This window comes from Manihot esculenta, chromosome 8 (assembly GCF_001659605.2).
Source record: "Manihot esculenta cultivar AM560-2 chromosome 8, M.esculenta_v8, whole genome shotgun sequence".
Classification (NCBI taxonomy): domain Eukaryota; kingdom Viridiplantae; phylum Streptophyta; class Magnoliopsida; order Malpighiales; family Euphorbiaceae; genus Manihot; species Manihot esculenta.
Window position 1 is genome coordinate 24,127,679 of NC_035168.2, and position 14,040 is coordinate 24,141,718.

The 14,040-nt window shown below is 43.2% G+C and overlaps 1 protein-coding gene across 1 annotated transcript; it reads left to right on the top strand.

Moving 5' to 3' along the window:
- Positions 1–300: 300 nt before the first annotated feature.
- Positions 301–1,958, top strand: LOC110621514. The gene is made up of 5 exons (XM_021765793.1): positions 301–617; positions 706–832; positions 906–1,199; positions 1,309–1,413; positions 1,635–1,958. Exons 1-5 carry the CDS (start codon positions 301–303, stop codon positions 1,956–1,958), a joined length of 1,167 nt encoding a protein of 388 aa, XP_021621485.1.
- The last annotated feature ends 12,082 nt before the right edge of the window (positions 1,959–14,040 follow it).

Consider the following 14,040-nt stretch of genomic DNA (forward strand, 5'->3'; position numbering starts at 1 on the left):
AAGAACCATTTCAACAAGATGAAATGGAACACACTGCCATTGTTATTGAAATTGATAATTCAACACAACAATTAAATGATCCAACTGGGGATGTTATTGAAATTGATGATGGTGAAGAAAATGATGAAGATGAAACTATAATAGCAACAGAAACGGACGACGATGATGATGATGATGATGATAATAATGACTTAGATGTATATAGTGAATAAAAGGTATAAAATAATTGATATCTATTTTTACTCTCAATTATTAAATATATTAACTATATGTGATTTGTTTAATGTAAATTTATACAGGATGAGAGGACGAGGACGTGGATCTTCATCACGGGGTCGAGGAGAACATGGCAGGGGTAGTGTCCACACAAATGAATCAGAAAATATCAATCAAGATTTGGTACAGCACACTGCTTTGATTCCTAGACCAGACCAGGGTGAGAGATCCACACAGGGTGTTGCATCATCCACTCTTGCTTCAGTGCATACATCTGCTACTGCCTCAGCTCCCATAGGTTTGCCACCTATTCCATCGATGGCTACATTTGCATCTGCATCTGCGTCTGATAGTTGCGGACCCACAGGATACAGACCATATATTTCCTTAGTAAACTCAATGTGAGTAAAATTTATAAGTATTTTTAAATATGCATTTAATTTATGTGCTTATTTCAATATAATTATTTTATCAATTATTCTTCTACAGCATGCAGCCTTCGGATCCGATTGCTAGGTGGATTACCTTGATCTTCAAGGAAAAGTTAGTAGCAGATGGCTTTTGTTGGAAAAATGTACCAGAAGAGGTTAAAGAATTCTATTGGCAAGAATTTAAGGTAATACAAATTTTACAGTACATGTGATTATTTTTACTATGCATTATTTGTCACTAAATATGAGTAATTACAGAAACAGTTCTTATGGGAGGAGGCAATAGAGCAGCTTATGAAGATAGCTTGGAGGAAGAAAGCTGCCGAGCGGTATCGTAGCCTTATGTGCAGCGTAAGGAATGGGAAGGAGAAGAGGCTATCACTGACAGAAGGAGTAATGGATGCATGGAAATCCGCTTGGGGAGCAAATGAGTATAAAGAGAAATGCAAAAAATTCTCAAATAACAGAAAGAGTGAAATAGGTGGGCAAGGCGCTGGCCCATCAAGACATTGTGGAGGATCCATATCTCAGTATAGGCATCAACAACAGATGGTATGTACTATTCATTTTCACTTAAATTTTTTCAAATGCTTTAAATTTTATCCAATTTGTTGTGAATTTATATTGAAGCATGTTATTACTATTTATATTTTTCTTGTAGCGCGAAAGACTAGGTAGAGATCCTCTACCTCATGAGTTATTTGAGACTACTCATAAGAAGAAGGGTACCTCAGAGTTTGTTGATGCACGCTCAAAGGCCATTCATGTGAGAAATTAAATAAATTTATAGTAAAGTATTTGATTTGTATTTTATACTGTTATATCACATGGTATCTTTTTTTGAAAGACCGCTTTCTGACTTTGAAAGAGCAAGCATCACAGACAGATAATGACAGTAGTCAGACATCCCGCATTGATGAGGCTCAGTTATACTTTGAGGCAGTAGGTGGAGAGAAAAAAAGAAGGGTGTATGGTCTTGGATCATAGGCTTCAGTTTTCTTCCCAAACAAGACTTCTGCTAGTACATCCTTCACATCAGCTCAGCAAAATCAGGATCTTCAAGATGAAATGACTGATCTCAGATGCAAGATACAGGAGCGTGAGGATAATGAACAAGTATTGTGTGAGCAAAATGTGCGGATTACCTCTGAGCTCTCACAGGTGAAGGATTTACTTATGCAGCTTGTGAGTCAAAGGCAAGGCAGCCAGCCTTCAGCTCCCGGTGAGGGAACTTCTGCACAGCCTCCTGATCAAGCAGATGAAGCTAATGATGAGGACGAGGACGAGGACGAGAACACTACATATTTATAGTTTCTTTTTTCATTACACATATGTACTAGGATAATAAATAATTTGTTAATTTTTTTAGTTTAAAATTGCACAACTTGATACTTGGATATATGTTTGATTTGATTTACATAATATATGATATTGGATTTGAGTGCATTCATGATAGGTATGACATTTGGTTTTTACATTTTGTTATTGAGATGAGTTGTAATAGGTGAGCGTATTTACAGGTTAAATTGTCTGATTAGATTATATAATTTGTAATATTTTATTGTAATTTTATAAATAGTAACAGATTAGTAACAGATTAAGTTGTTACTGATATGTTAAAAATAGTAACGGATTAGTAACGGAAAAATCTGTTATTACCTTTTCACAATTAGTAACGGATTTCTGTAACAGAAAATTCCGTTACTAAAAAAATCCGTTACTAAAACCAACAAAAAGGAAACAAAATTTAGTAACGGATTTTCCGTTACAAATCTAGTAACGGATTAGAAAATCCGTTACTAATGCATTAGCAACGAGGTTTGCTGTAACGGAAAATTTTTGTTACAAATCCGTTACAAAATAGTTTTCGTAACGGATTTTTAATAATTAGTAATGGAAATTTCCGTTACTAATCCGATAAATTTTTGTAGTGATCTCCATTACACACCTTAAGCAAGGTGAGTAGCTTAGGTGTGTCTTCAAGCTTCACAAGACATTTGCCAAAGGCAAGCTCAGTCAATTCTTGTGTTACTTGTTCTTGAATGTGTAAGTTCATAGCTGCTTCAAACTTCTTAGCTTTGCTCCTTGTCACTGGTCCACTAGGGAGCACCAATGGATCCTTGCTTTCTTAATTCTCATATGATTGTGCTTGCTGGTTCGTATCATTCCATCCTTCCTCGAAAAGATTTGTCCTCAAATCTGAAACATGGTCAAAAGGAGACAAGTCAGACACATTAAAGGTAGCACTAATGTAATACCTGGCTAGATTTCGGCATCGGAATCCCTACCTTCTGGCGGAATCTCCGTTGGAATCTGGAATTCTGACGATGCCAGAGTCTTCTAGAGGGGTAAAATGTGTTTTTAAAATATTTTCACATGATTTTATGGTTTAAAATGCAAAAGAAATTGAGATTTGAAAAGAAAAGACCAAGGAGGCATTTTCCAGGTTCGGCAGCCGAAAGTCAAGTTCGGCAGCCGAACATGGGGCTGTTTCGGTAGTGATTTAGGCCTCCGAAGGCTTTGAGTGAAGTAAACCAAGTTCGGCCGCCGAAAGTCAAGTTCGGCCGTCGAACATGGGATAGTTTAGGAGGCACGTTAGGCTTCCGAAGGTGGCTTTCTTTCGGCCGCCGAACCCCAAGTTCGGCCGCCGAACGTGGTGAAGTTTTGGCAGCAGCTTTGGCCGCCGAAGGAGGTTTAGCCGGCCACCTATAAAAGGCCCCGTGTCCGGAAAAGGGATGAGTTTCTCTCTCTTTTCGGGCATAGGTGAGTTCATGCTCTCCTTTGGTTGTTTTTATGCTTTTTCTTCAAATCCCCCAAGTTTTCATGAGTTTTATCTTTGCTTTGAAGAGTTTTAAGCTTTGATCAAGGTTTTGAGAGCTTGGAGACTTTTGGAGCTTGGACTCTCCATACCTTCAAGCTTGGGTTGCACCAACCCTCAATCTTCAAGAGGTAAGTGTAGATCCTTATCTTTTGTGATGTTTTAAGTGAGTTTTATGAAGGGTTAAGGGTTAGGAATGCATGGGTAGTTTGGATGTGCATGTTAAGGGTTTGGATACCCTTTATGATAAAAGTATGTTAATGCATGTTTATGTGATATTTATTGGGGGTTTAGGCTAGTTTGAGACCCCTATATGCTTGTTGTATGAGTTGTGAATGTTTTGGAAGTGTTGGATGTGAGTGAGGGAGGTTTTGGAGACGGATTACATGAGGTGGAAACGGGTTATGCCTTACTGGAGAACCCAGGTTCGGCTGCCGAAAGTGGTTTCGGCTTCCGAACCTGCCTGTGGACGCAATCTTTGGCCGCCAAACCTTGCCCCCGAAAATGGACTTTTGGCTCTAGAAGGGACTTTCGGCCACCGAAGGTGCCACTGAAAGTGCCCAGCTTTCGTCTCTGGAGGAGACTTTCGGCCGCCGAACTTGCCGCCGAAAGTGCCTGACTTTCGGATCGGTGGGAGCATTCAACCGCCGAATGTGCCGCCGAAGGTGCCCTGTCCAGCCTTCCTTTGCCTGTTTTGTATGCATGTTTTGAGGTGTTTTAGAGGGGTTTTTGGGGAGATGTTTAGTGTTATGTTAGAGTTGTTTGGTCCCTCATTTGAGTCCACCTGTGTAGGATCAGACCTGAGGAACTAAGGTGTTCAGCAGTAAGTTAGCTGCTCCAGAGTTAGTACGCGTCAGGCAGAGGTGAGTAGAACTGAACCTTATGTTTAAAAAAAATATAAATCAAATTTTTTAAGCATGCTCATGCATCATGAATACCATTTTATGTAATAAGTTGTTTGCATTAGAATTCACGAATATGATGCATTGCATAATATGATGATGATGGTGTGGATGAATATTGAATGATCCTCTAGCCCTCTGTACGATATGAGATGATATGATATGACATGAGATAGAAAGACTAGGCGTGGCCGTATCGCCCCTGGCATAGTCGGACATGTTATGATATGATATGAGCTATGAAAGAGAAGACCAGGTGAGGCCGTATCGCCCCTGGCATAGTTGGACATGTTACGATATGAGGCATGTAGAGGGCTATTGGTGACAAGTTCATCCTTGATGTGTATTGTTTGTGATGTGATGCATTTCATGGAAGCATATGTTTAAATGATTCTTGTTATTATTGTTCTGCTCACTGGGCTTTTTAGCTCACTCCTCTCCCCTAACCCTAGGTTTGCAGGGTCAGAGATAGTTCAGGAGTTCAGCAAGTTATAGCTATGGTTATGTTATGTAATAGAACAGTAGTGGACATGATATAATGTAAAGTTATGTAATGATGCAAAAGTATGTATTGTAATGTAAGGATATGTTATGGCATGTCATGGTTAGAGTTGTGCTTTGCCCTAGTCATGTATGGTTAATCCCTTTTGATACATGATTTTATGTTACTATTTAAATAATGATGTTTATGTAAACCAAGTTTAATGTATGATATGTTACCCTATTGGAGCATTTGATGAGGGCTCCAGTGTGGGGTTTTATGATATTGAGATAGTGCATGCACAGGTTAAGCTTGGTAAAAGAAAAAAAGAAAGTTTAAAGTTTTTATGTAAATGTTGATCATGTATGGGATTAATCAGGTATATAGGATGCAGGTTAGGCTTACTACGAGTCCCGGCGGCCTTATGCCGATCTGGATCCTAGCGCCGGTAGTGGTCCGGTTTTCGGGTCGTTACAGATTGGTATCAGAGCTCTAGGTTCATATGGTCGGACCTATAGTGTGTCGGGCTCATAGAGGTTATAGAAGGGCAAGCACAATAGGAGAAATCATGTCCATTAGGATAGGATATGGAGTCCTGTCTTGTATGATGATGTGTAATACCATGACTTTATGCATGCGCATTAATGATATGCTATGTATGTGATGCATGTGTTGAGGGTTCATGTGTTTCCACATGGATCATATGATGTTAATGCTTAAGCGTATATGCTGTGCTTTTCAGAAAGTAGGATGAGAGGAACTCGTTGATCTGCTAGATTGACTGGAGCTCCACCAGAGAATGAGGGCATGGATGCCCATCCCCCTGCTCTGCAAAGGGCAAGGTCTTGTAGATCAAGTAGAGAAGGAACATTAGGAGACCCCAGAAGGTCTTTTGATGCAAGCAGGAGGAGATCAGTTCTGGGCGGACTGTCAGATGAGGTGAGGGAATCAGAGGAGGATGATCAGAGAAGAGATAGGAGTATGGGTGTGAGTATGTCAGTAGAGGATATGGGAGAGTCCCAAGGAGGCACTCAGACCTCGGGTTTTGTTCCACCACAGTATCCACCCTACCCGCAAGGGCCATGGTATCCGATGGGAGGTACATCGGATTTCTTTAGCTATAACCCATATCCCACCTTCATGCCTTATCCTCCCTTTTACCCACCATACCCACAGTACCTTATGTTTCCACCCTCATCCTTCTACCCAGGTCCAGTAAACCCTAACCCAGGGAATGCTGCACCTCCTCCACCACTAACAGAACCAATAGTCCCTGATGTCCAGATACCCAAACCTAGTTCATCAGTTGGGGGTAAAGTAAAGATGACAGACTACCTAAAGTTGGATGCCCCTAAGTTTGAAACAGGTGATGATCCTTTTGAGTATCTCAGAACGGTAAAGATGATAACTGATGAATTGAGAGTAAGTGACAGTAGAGCCATTAGATGGCAGGGTTCACATTGAAATGCAAGAAGGCAAGGGAATGGTTCAAAAACTATGTGGACCCAAGGTTGGAGAGCTTATCCTGGGAGCAGTTTGCCAATGAGTTTGCAGGATGGGCTTTTCCAGATAGTTCCAGAGAGCTGAAGATGATTGAGTTTGAGCAGCTGAGGCAGACGGAAGAGATGAGTGTAGATGAGTTCACCGACAAGTTTTTGGAGTTGTTGCTGTATGTGGGGCAAGCCTATGATACGGATCAGAAGAAAGCAAGGAGGTATACCATGAGGCTCCACTCCAGGTATTCCTCTTTAATCCAATCAGTAGAAAGGGAGAGCTACTATGCTATAGTGGATATGGCTCGGAAGATGGAGGCTAGTGCCATCATTCAAAGGACAATTAAGCAGTCTGTGGCACAGTCTTTGGGTTCCAAAGTCCCGGGGACGAGTGATGTTAATCTCTCCTCTCTGAACGATGCTACCATGAAGAGTAAAAAGGGTGATAGAGGCCTCAGAAGGTCAAAGAAGAACAAGTTATGGAACCGGTTAAAGTCTGGTATGGAAATAGGTGGTGGCTCGAGCTCTGGTTCGGATGGCTCCAGATGTACGAGGTGCGGTAGGCCGCACAAGGGAGTCTATCTGGTGGGGACAACAGCATGTTTCAGTTGCGGACAGGAGGGGCACATGGCACGTGAGTGTCCCACTGCGACCTTGGTGACACAGTCCCAGCAGACAGCTTCAGGTGGAGTGGCTCGACCAGTAGCTCCAGCCATATTTCAGGGCAGTGGTTGAGGCAGAGGAAGGGAGGCAGCCCCTTCTTCAGTAGGTTTCCGCGGAGAAGGTCCATCAGCTCCAGCTCAGATTTTCTCCATGACCCAGCAGGAGGCTGACACATCGGACATGGCAGTGACAGGTAATCTCACTTTTGTATGTTCTGATGTGTATGCTGTAATGAACCCTGATGTTTCTCTTTCCTTGTTGCTTCGAGAGCCGTAGATAGAGTGGGTTGATGGCTTTTGGGATAGAGTGTCCCCTTGGGGTCAGTGCACCGAAGTGTGATCCATCAGTGGCGAGTCAGTCTGCCAGTATAGTTCAGAGTATGTTGTGAGTAGATGCCTTCCAGCCGACCTAGTGGTTCTAGATTTGACTGATTCTGACGTCATTCTAGGAATGGACTGGCTTTCTATTCGTGGTGCTACCTTGGATATCAGAGACGAGGTAGTCAGGTTCAGAGTTCAGTATGGATCAGAGGTAGTCCTTAGAGGGGACAGAGTAGGGATACCTAGAGGTTTGTTATCAGCCCTATAGGCTCGTAGGTTGCTCAGGAGAGGTTGTCAGGGGTTCCTAGCTTATGTGAGAGATTATAGCAGTCAGGTTAGGGAGCCGCCTCAGTGCCCGTAGTCAGAGAAGTTCTTAGATGTTTTTCCAGGCAAGCCGCCGGGTGTACCATCTGTTAGGGAGATAAAGTTCTAAATTAAAGTTGTAATACCCGGCTGGAGTCCGGCATCGGAATTCTACTTTCCGGTGGAGTCCGGGATGTCGGAAGTCTCTAGAAGGGTTAGCTTTATGTTTTTCTCAAATGTTTTGATATGTTCATCACGTTTTATGCATAAGGAAATGAGTTTTTGAGTGAAATGAACTAAGGCAGAAAAGCCAGGTTCGACCGCCGAAGTTGAGGTTCGGCCGCCGAACATGCATGGCTTTCGGTTTCACGTGTGGCCGCCGAAGGTGGTCTGGCCAGCCACCTATAAATGGCCCTCAGTCGGTTGAAGCGGTCAGAGCACCATTTCTTTTGTCTTCTGAGGTGAAACCCTGTCCTTTGTGAGTTTTCTTTCATGTTTTCATTCAATCATGCAAAGATTTGATTAGTTTTCATGATTATTTGAAGGTTTTAAGCTAAACACTCAAAGTTGTGAAGTTTGGAGAGTTTGCAGGCAAGTTGCTCCAAAACTCCACGTTAGGATCCTTCATCTACTTGTTTTCACGAGGTAAGTGAAGATCCTGAGCTTGTTTTTATGTTTTCTGAAGGTTTTATGGGGTTTGATGGAGAGAGTTGCATGAATAGGGTTAGTTGAGAGTTTTTGATGATTTTATGTGTACAGCTTGTTTTTGTGTTGTTTGTGTTGTGTGTTTGGGGTTCTTAGCTAGTTTTTGACCCCTTTGAGCATATACATGAGTGTATGCAAGTGGAGGAAGTGAGGTGTTTGAGTTGGAGAGGGTTTTGTGCATTTGGTGAGAGTCAGGGCAAGTTTCTGCCCTGCTGATGAACTCAGGTTCGGCAGCCGAAGGTACATTCGGCCGCCGAACCCCTAAGGAGGAGAGAGGAGGTGGCTTCGGCTGCCCAAGCTTGCCCCCGAGCTTTTGGACTTTCGGCTCTGGAGGGAAGTTCGGCCGCCGAAGGTGCCGCCGAAGGTTAGAGACTTTCGTCTCTGGAGTGCCTTTTGGCCTCCGAAACTTGCCCCCGAAAGGGTTCGGCTGCCGAAAGTAGAGATTCGGCCTCCGAAGGTGCTTGAGTTTTGTCTCTGGAGAGGACTTTCAGCTGCCGAACCTGCCGCCGAAAGTGTTCTGTCCAGCTTTCTCTTGCATGCTTTGCATGGCTAGTTGAGTGAGTTTAAGGGGATTCTTGGGGAGGTTAATAGAGTTATTCATGAGCTAGTTTGGTCCCTCATTTGAGTCCATCTGTATAGGTACAGACCAGAGGAACCAGAGAGAGCAGCAGTGAGTTCTGCTCCAGAGGTTACAGAGCCTGCAGAGTCAGTCAGTCCAGGTAGCCAGAGGTGAGTGGAACTAAACTTAACTCTTTTACTTGCACAATGGAATGTTTTAGCATATCTCATGCATCATACGTATAAAATAGGTTGATTGCATTACTATCCACGAATATGTTGCATTGCATAGTTATTGTTGCTATGGGTGAATACTGAATGATCCAATAGTCTCAGACAGGAAGTCCAGGAGCCTTTGACTACGCCCTGGCAAGTATAGTAAAGACCAGGAGCCTTTGACTATGCCCTGGCAGGTATATAGTAAAGTCCAGGAGCCTTTGACTACGCCCTGGCAATGGTAAGTACAGAGGTGTTATATACACATACACATATATGACAGGAAGACCAGGTGCTCGATTCTACGCCCTGGCACAGAGTTACTGGGACTATGTGGTGACAGGTTTACTCTTGATGTGGTTTGTCTGTGTTATGACGCATTCCATGAGATCATGTTTTACTGAGATGTTTTACTGTTCTACTCACTGGGCTATAGAGCTCATCCCACTCCCTTAACCCCAGTTTTGCAGGTTCAGTGTACAGTGTACAGGGACACTCCAGCAGGGTACAGAAAGAGTAAAGAGATGTGTAATAGCGTAGAGTGGACATGTAATATTAAAGAGCTGTAATAGTTATGTATAAAGTTAGAAATGTGCTTGACTTAGTGATGTATGTGTTGTACATGATCTGGATATGTATATATGTTTTACTGTATGTGAAAAACCAGGCTTAACAGGTATGAGTTAACCCATCTAGAGCAAGCTCTAGTCAGGGGTACAGAGTACAGAGTACAGAGTACAGAGTACAGAGTACAGAGATAGTGCATGCACAGGTTAAGCCTTGGTACAGAGAAAAGAGTTTTTATTTTTCACAGAAAATGTATGATCATGTATGAGTTTTACAGGTACACAGAGAGTATAGCAGGCTTGCTACGGGTTCTGGCGGCCTTAAGCCGACCTGAATCCTAGCGCCGGTGACGGTCCATTTTGGGGTCGTTACAAAAGTGATAATGGGGACCAGACCTGTCCCAACCCCTCCCTATAGGGTGGCACCTGCAAAGTCAAAGGAGTAGGAGGAGCGGTTGTAAGAGTTGGTAGACAAGGGTTTCATCCGATCGAGCACCTCGCCCTGTGATACTCTAGTGTTGGTTATGAAATTGAAGGATGGATCCCTAGGACTTTGTATCGACTTCAGGCAGTTGAACAAAGTCACTACCCAGAATAAGTATTTGTTACTTCGGGTCGACGATCTATTCTAAACCAGCTAGCAGGAGCTGGTTGTCTTTCCAAGATAGATCTGAAATCCAGGTACCATTAGTTAAGGTCAAGGAAGGAGATGTACCGAAGAAGGTGTTCAGAATCAGATGTGAGCAATATGAGTTCCTAGTAATGTCGTTCGGGCAAATGAATGCCCCTACAGCATTCGTGGATCTCATAAGCAGAGGTTGTAGCTAAATTCTGGATCGCTTCATTATTGTCTTCATTGACAGTACCTTGGTGAGTTCCAGAAATATGGAAGAGTATGCCCATTACCTGAGGATAATGTTGTAGATCCTAGGAGAACACGGCTCTGATGCCCAGTTCTCCAAATGTGAGTTTCGGTCAAGGAGCATATCTTTCTTGGGTCATGGTGTGTCGGAAAAAGAAAAGTGAGGTAGACCCCGAGAAAGTTAAAGCTGTAGCTGACTAGCCTAGGCCCATTGTAGTGGCAAAGATTAAGAGCTTTTGAGTTTGGCAAGTTGACTACAGGAAGTTCATTCAGAACTTCTCCAGAGTTGCCGCTCCTATGACCAGATGGATCAAAAAGAACCAGAGGGTTGTGTGGTCTGCTCAGTGTGAAGAGAGTTTTGAAGAGCCGAAGAGGGGGTTGACATCAGCGTTGGTGGTAGCTCTGTCTACCAGTAGTGAGAATTTCACAGTGTTCTGTGATGCATCCCGTGTGGGGCTAGATTGTGTGTTAATGCAAGTGACGGGGTAATTGCTTATGTTTCTAGGCAGCTGAAGAAACGTGAGTTGAATTATCCTACACATGATCTAAGGATGGCAGTTGTAATCTTTGCACTCAAGATGTGGAGGCATTACCTTCATGGGGTGTTTGCAGTACATCTTGAGTCAGTGAGAGTTGAACCTAAGGCAGAGAAGATGGGTAGAACTGTATAGTGACTATGATTGCAATATCCAATATCATCCGGGTGAGGCAAATGTTATGTTAGATGTCCTCAGCCGGAGATCACTTGGCAGTTTATCCCATATTACAGTAGAGAGAAGGCCTGTGACTAGAGAAAGAAGTAGAACTGCTGTGAGTCAGCAGAAGAGTTGTGTAGAGTTCCAGAAGAGAGAAAAGTTTATCAGAGTGCGCAGCAGAAGTTCGTTAAGGTTCAAGGGAAGACTGTGGTATTGCTGGAGGTGTCTCCTTAGAGAGGGTGATTCGTTATGGGAAAAAGGGTAAACTAACTCTAAGATACATCGGACCCTTTGAAATCCTGCAAAGGATTGGGAATGTATCCCACGAGTTAGATTTGCCTACTTCAATGGAAAAGATCCATCCATTTTTTCCATGTTTCCATGGTATATGAGTTCGTGTCGGATCCGAGTGAGGTTCTTAAAGGAACCAGAGGTGGAGATCGCAGAGGATCTCACCTATATTGAGCAGCTAGTACGGATCGTAGGCACACAAGGCAGAAAGTGTGGAAACAAGGAAATCCCGATAGTGAAAGTCCCTTAGAATCGCCTTAGTATGAAAAGTGCACCTGGGAGACCGAGAGTTCGTACTCCAATAGTACCGTGTTTCTTTTTGGATTAGAGTTTGTTTGTGTTTATGTTATGTATATGCATGTGCTAGTTGAGGAACATTCGGGGACGAATGTTCTTAAAGGGGGGAGAATGTAATACCCGGCTAGATTTCGGCATCGGAATCCCTACCTTCTGGCGGAATCTCCATTGAAATTTGGAATTCTGACTATGCCAGAGTCTTCTAGAGGGGTAAAATGTGTTTCTAAAATGTTTTCACATGATTTTATGGTTTAAAATGCAAAAGAAATTGAGCTTTGAAAAGAAAAGACCAAGGAGGCATTTGCCAGGTTCGGCAACCAAAAGTCAAGTTCGGCCGCCGAACATGGGGCTATTTCGGGAGTGCTTTAGGTCTCCGAAGGCTTTGAATGAAGTAAACCAAGTTCGACCGCCGAAAGACAAGTTCGGCCGCCGAACATTGGATAGTTTAGGAGGCACGTTAGGCTTCCGAAGGTGGCTTTCTTTCGGCCGCCGAACCCCAAGTTCGGCCGCCGAACGTGGTGAAGTTTTGGCAGCAGCTTTGGCCGCTGAAGGAGGTTTAGCCGACCACCTATAAAAGGCCCCGTGTCCGGAAAAGTGATGAGTTTCTCTCTCTTTTCGGGCATAGGTGAGTTCATGCTCTCCTTTGGTTGTTTTTATGCTTTTTCTTCAAATCCCCCAAGTTTTCATGAGTTTTATCTTTGCTTTGAAGAGTTTTAAGCTTTGATCAAGGTTTTGAGAGCTTGGAGACTTTTGGAGCTTGGACTCTCCATACCTTCAAGCTTGGGTCGCACCAACCCTCAATCTTTAAGAGGTAAGTGTAGATCCTTATCTTTTGTGATGTTTTAAGTGAGTTTTATGAAGGGTTAAGGGTTAGGAATGCATGGGTAGTTTGGATGTGTATGTTAAGGGTTTGGATACCCTTTATGATAAAAGTATGTTAATGCATGTTTATGTGATGTTTGTTGGGGGTTTAGGCTAGTTTGAGACCCCTATATGCTTGTTGTATGAGTTGTGCATGTTTTGGAAGTGTTGGATGTGAGTGAGGGAGGTTTTGGAGACGGATTGCATGAGGCGGAAACGGGTTATGCCTTGCTGGAGAACCCAGGTTCGGCAGCCGAAAGTGGTTTCGGCTTTTAACCTGCCTGTGGATGCAATCTTTGGCCGCCAAACCTTGCCCCCGAAAATGGACTTTCGGCTCTAGAAGGGACTTTCGGCCGCCTAAGGTGCCACTGAAAGTGCCCGGCTTTCGTCTCTGGAGGAGACTTTCGGCCGCCGAACCTGCCGCCGAAAGTGCCTGACTTTCGGATTGGTGGGAGCATTCAGCCGCCGAATGTGCCGCCGAAGGTGCCCTGTCCAGCCTTCCTTTGCCTATTTTGTATGCATGTTTTGAGGTGTTTTAGAGGGGTTTTTGGGGAGATGTTTAGTGTTATGTTAGAGTTGTTTGGTCCCTCATTTGAGTCCACCTGTGTAGGATCGGACCTGAGGAACCGAGGTGTTCAGCAGTAAGTTAGCTGCTCCAGAGTTAGTAAGCGTCAGCCAGAGGTGAATAGAACTGAACCTTATGTTTAAAAAAAATATAAATCAATTGTTTTAAGTATGCTCATGCATCATGAATACCATGTTATATAATAGGTTGTTTGCATTAGAATTCACGAATATGATGCATTGCATAATATGATGATGATGGTGTGGATGAATATTGAATGATCCTCTAGCCCTCTGTACGATATGATATGATATGATATGACATGAGATAGAAAGACCAGGCGTGGCCGTATCGGTCCTGGCAATATGTTATATGTAAGAGAAGACCAGGCATGGCCGTATCGCCCCTGGCATAGTCGGACATGTTATGATATGATATGAGCTATGAAAGAGAAGACCAGGTGAGGCCGTATCGCCCCTGGCATAGTTGGACATGTTACGATATGAGGCATGTAGAGGGCTATTGGTGACAAGTTCATCCTTGATGTGTATTGTTTGTGATGTGATGCATTTCATGAAAGCATATGTTTAAATGATTCTTTTTATTATTATTCTGCTCACTGGGCTTTTTAGCTCACTCCTCTCCCCTAACCCCAGGTTTGCAGGGTCAGAGATAGTTCAGGAGTTCAGCAAGTTATGGCTATGGTTATGTTATGTAATAGAACAGTAGTGGACATGATATAATGTAAAGTTATGTAATGATGCAAAAGTATGTATTGTAATGTAAGGATATGTTAT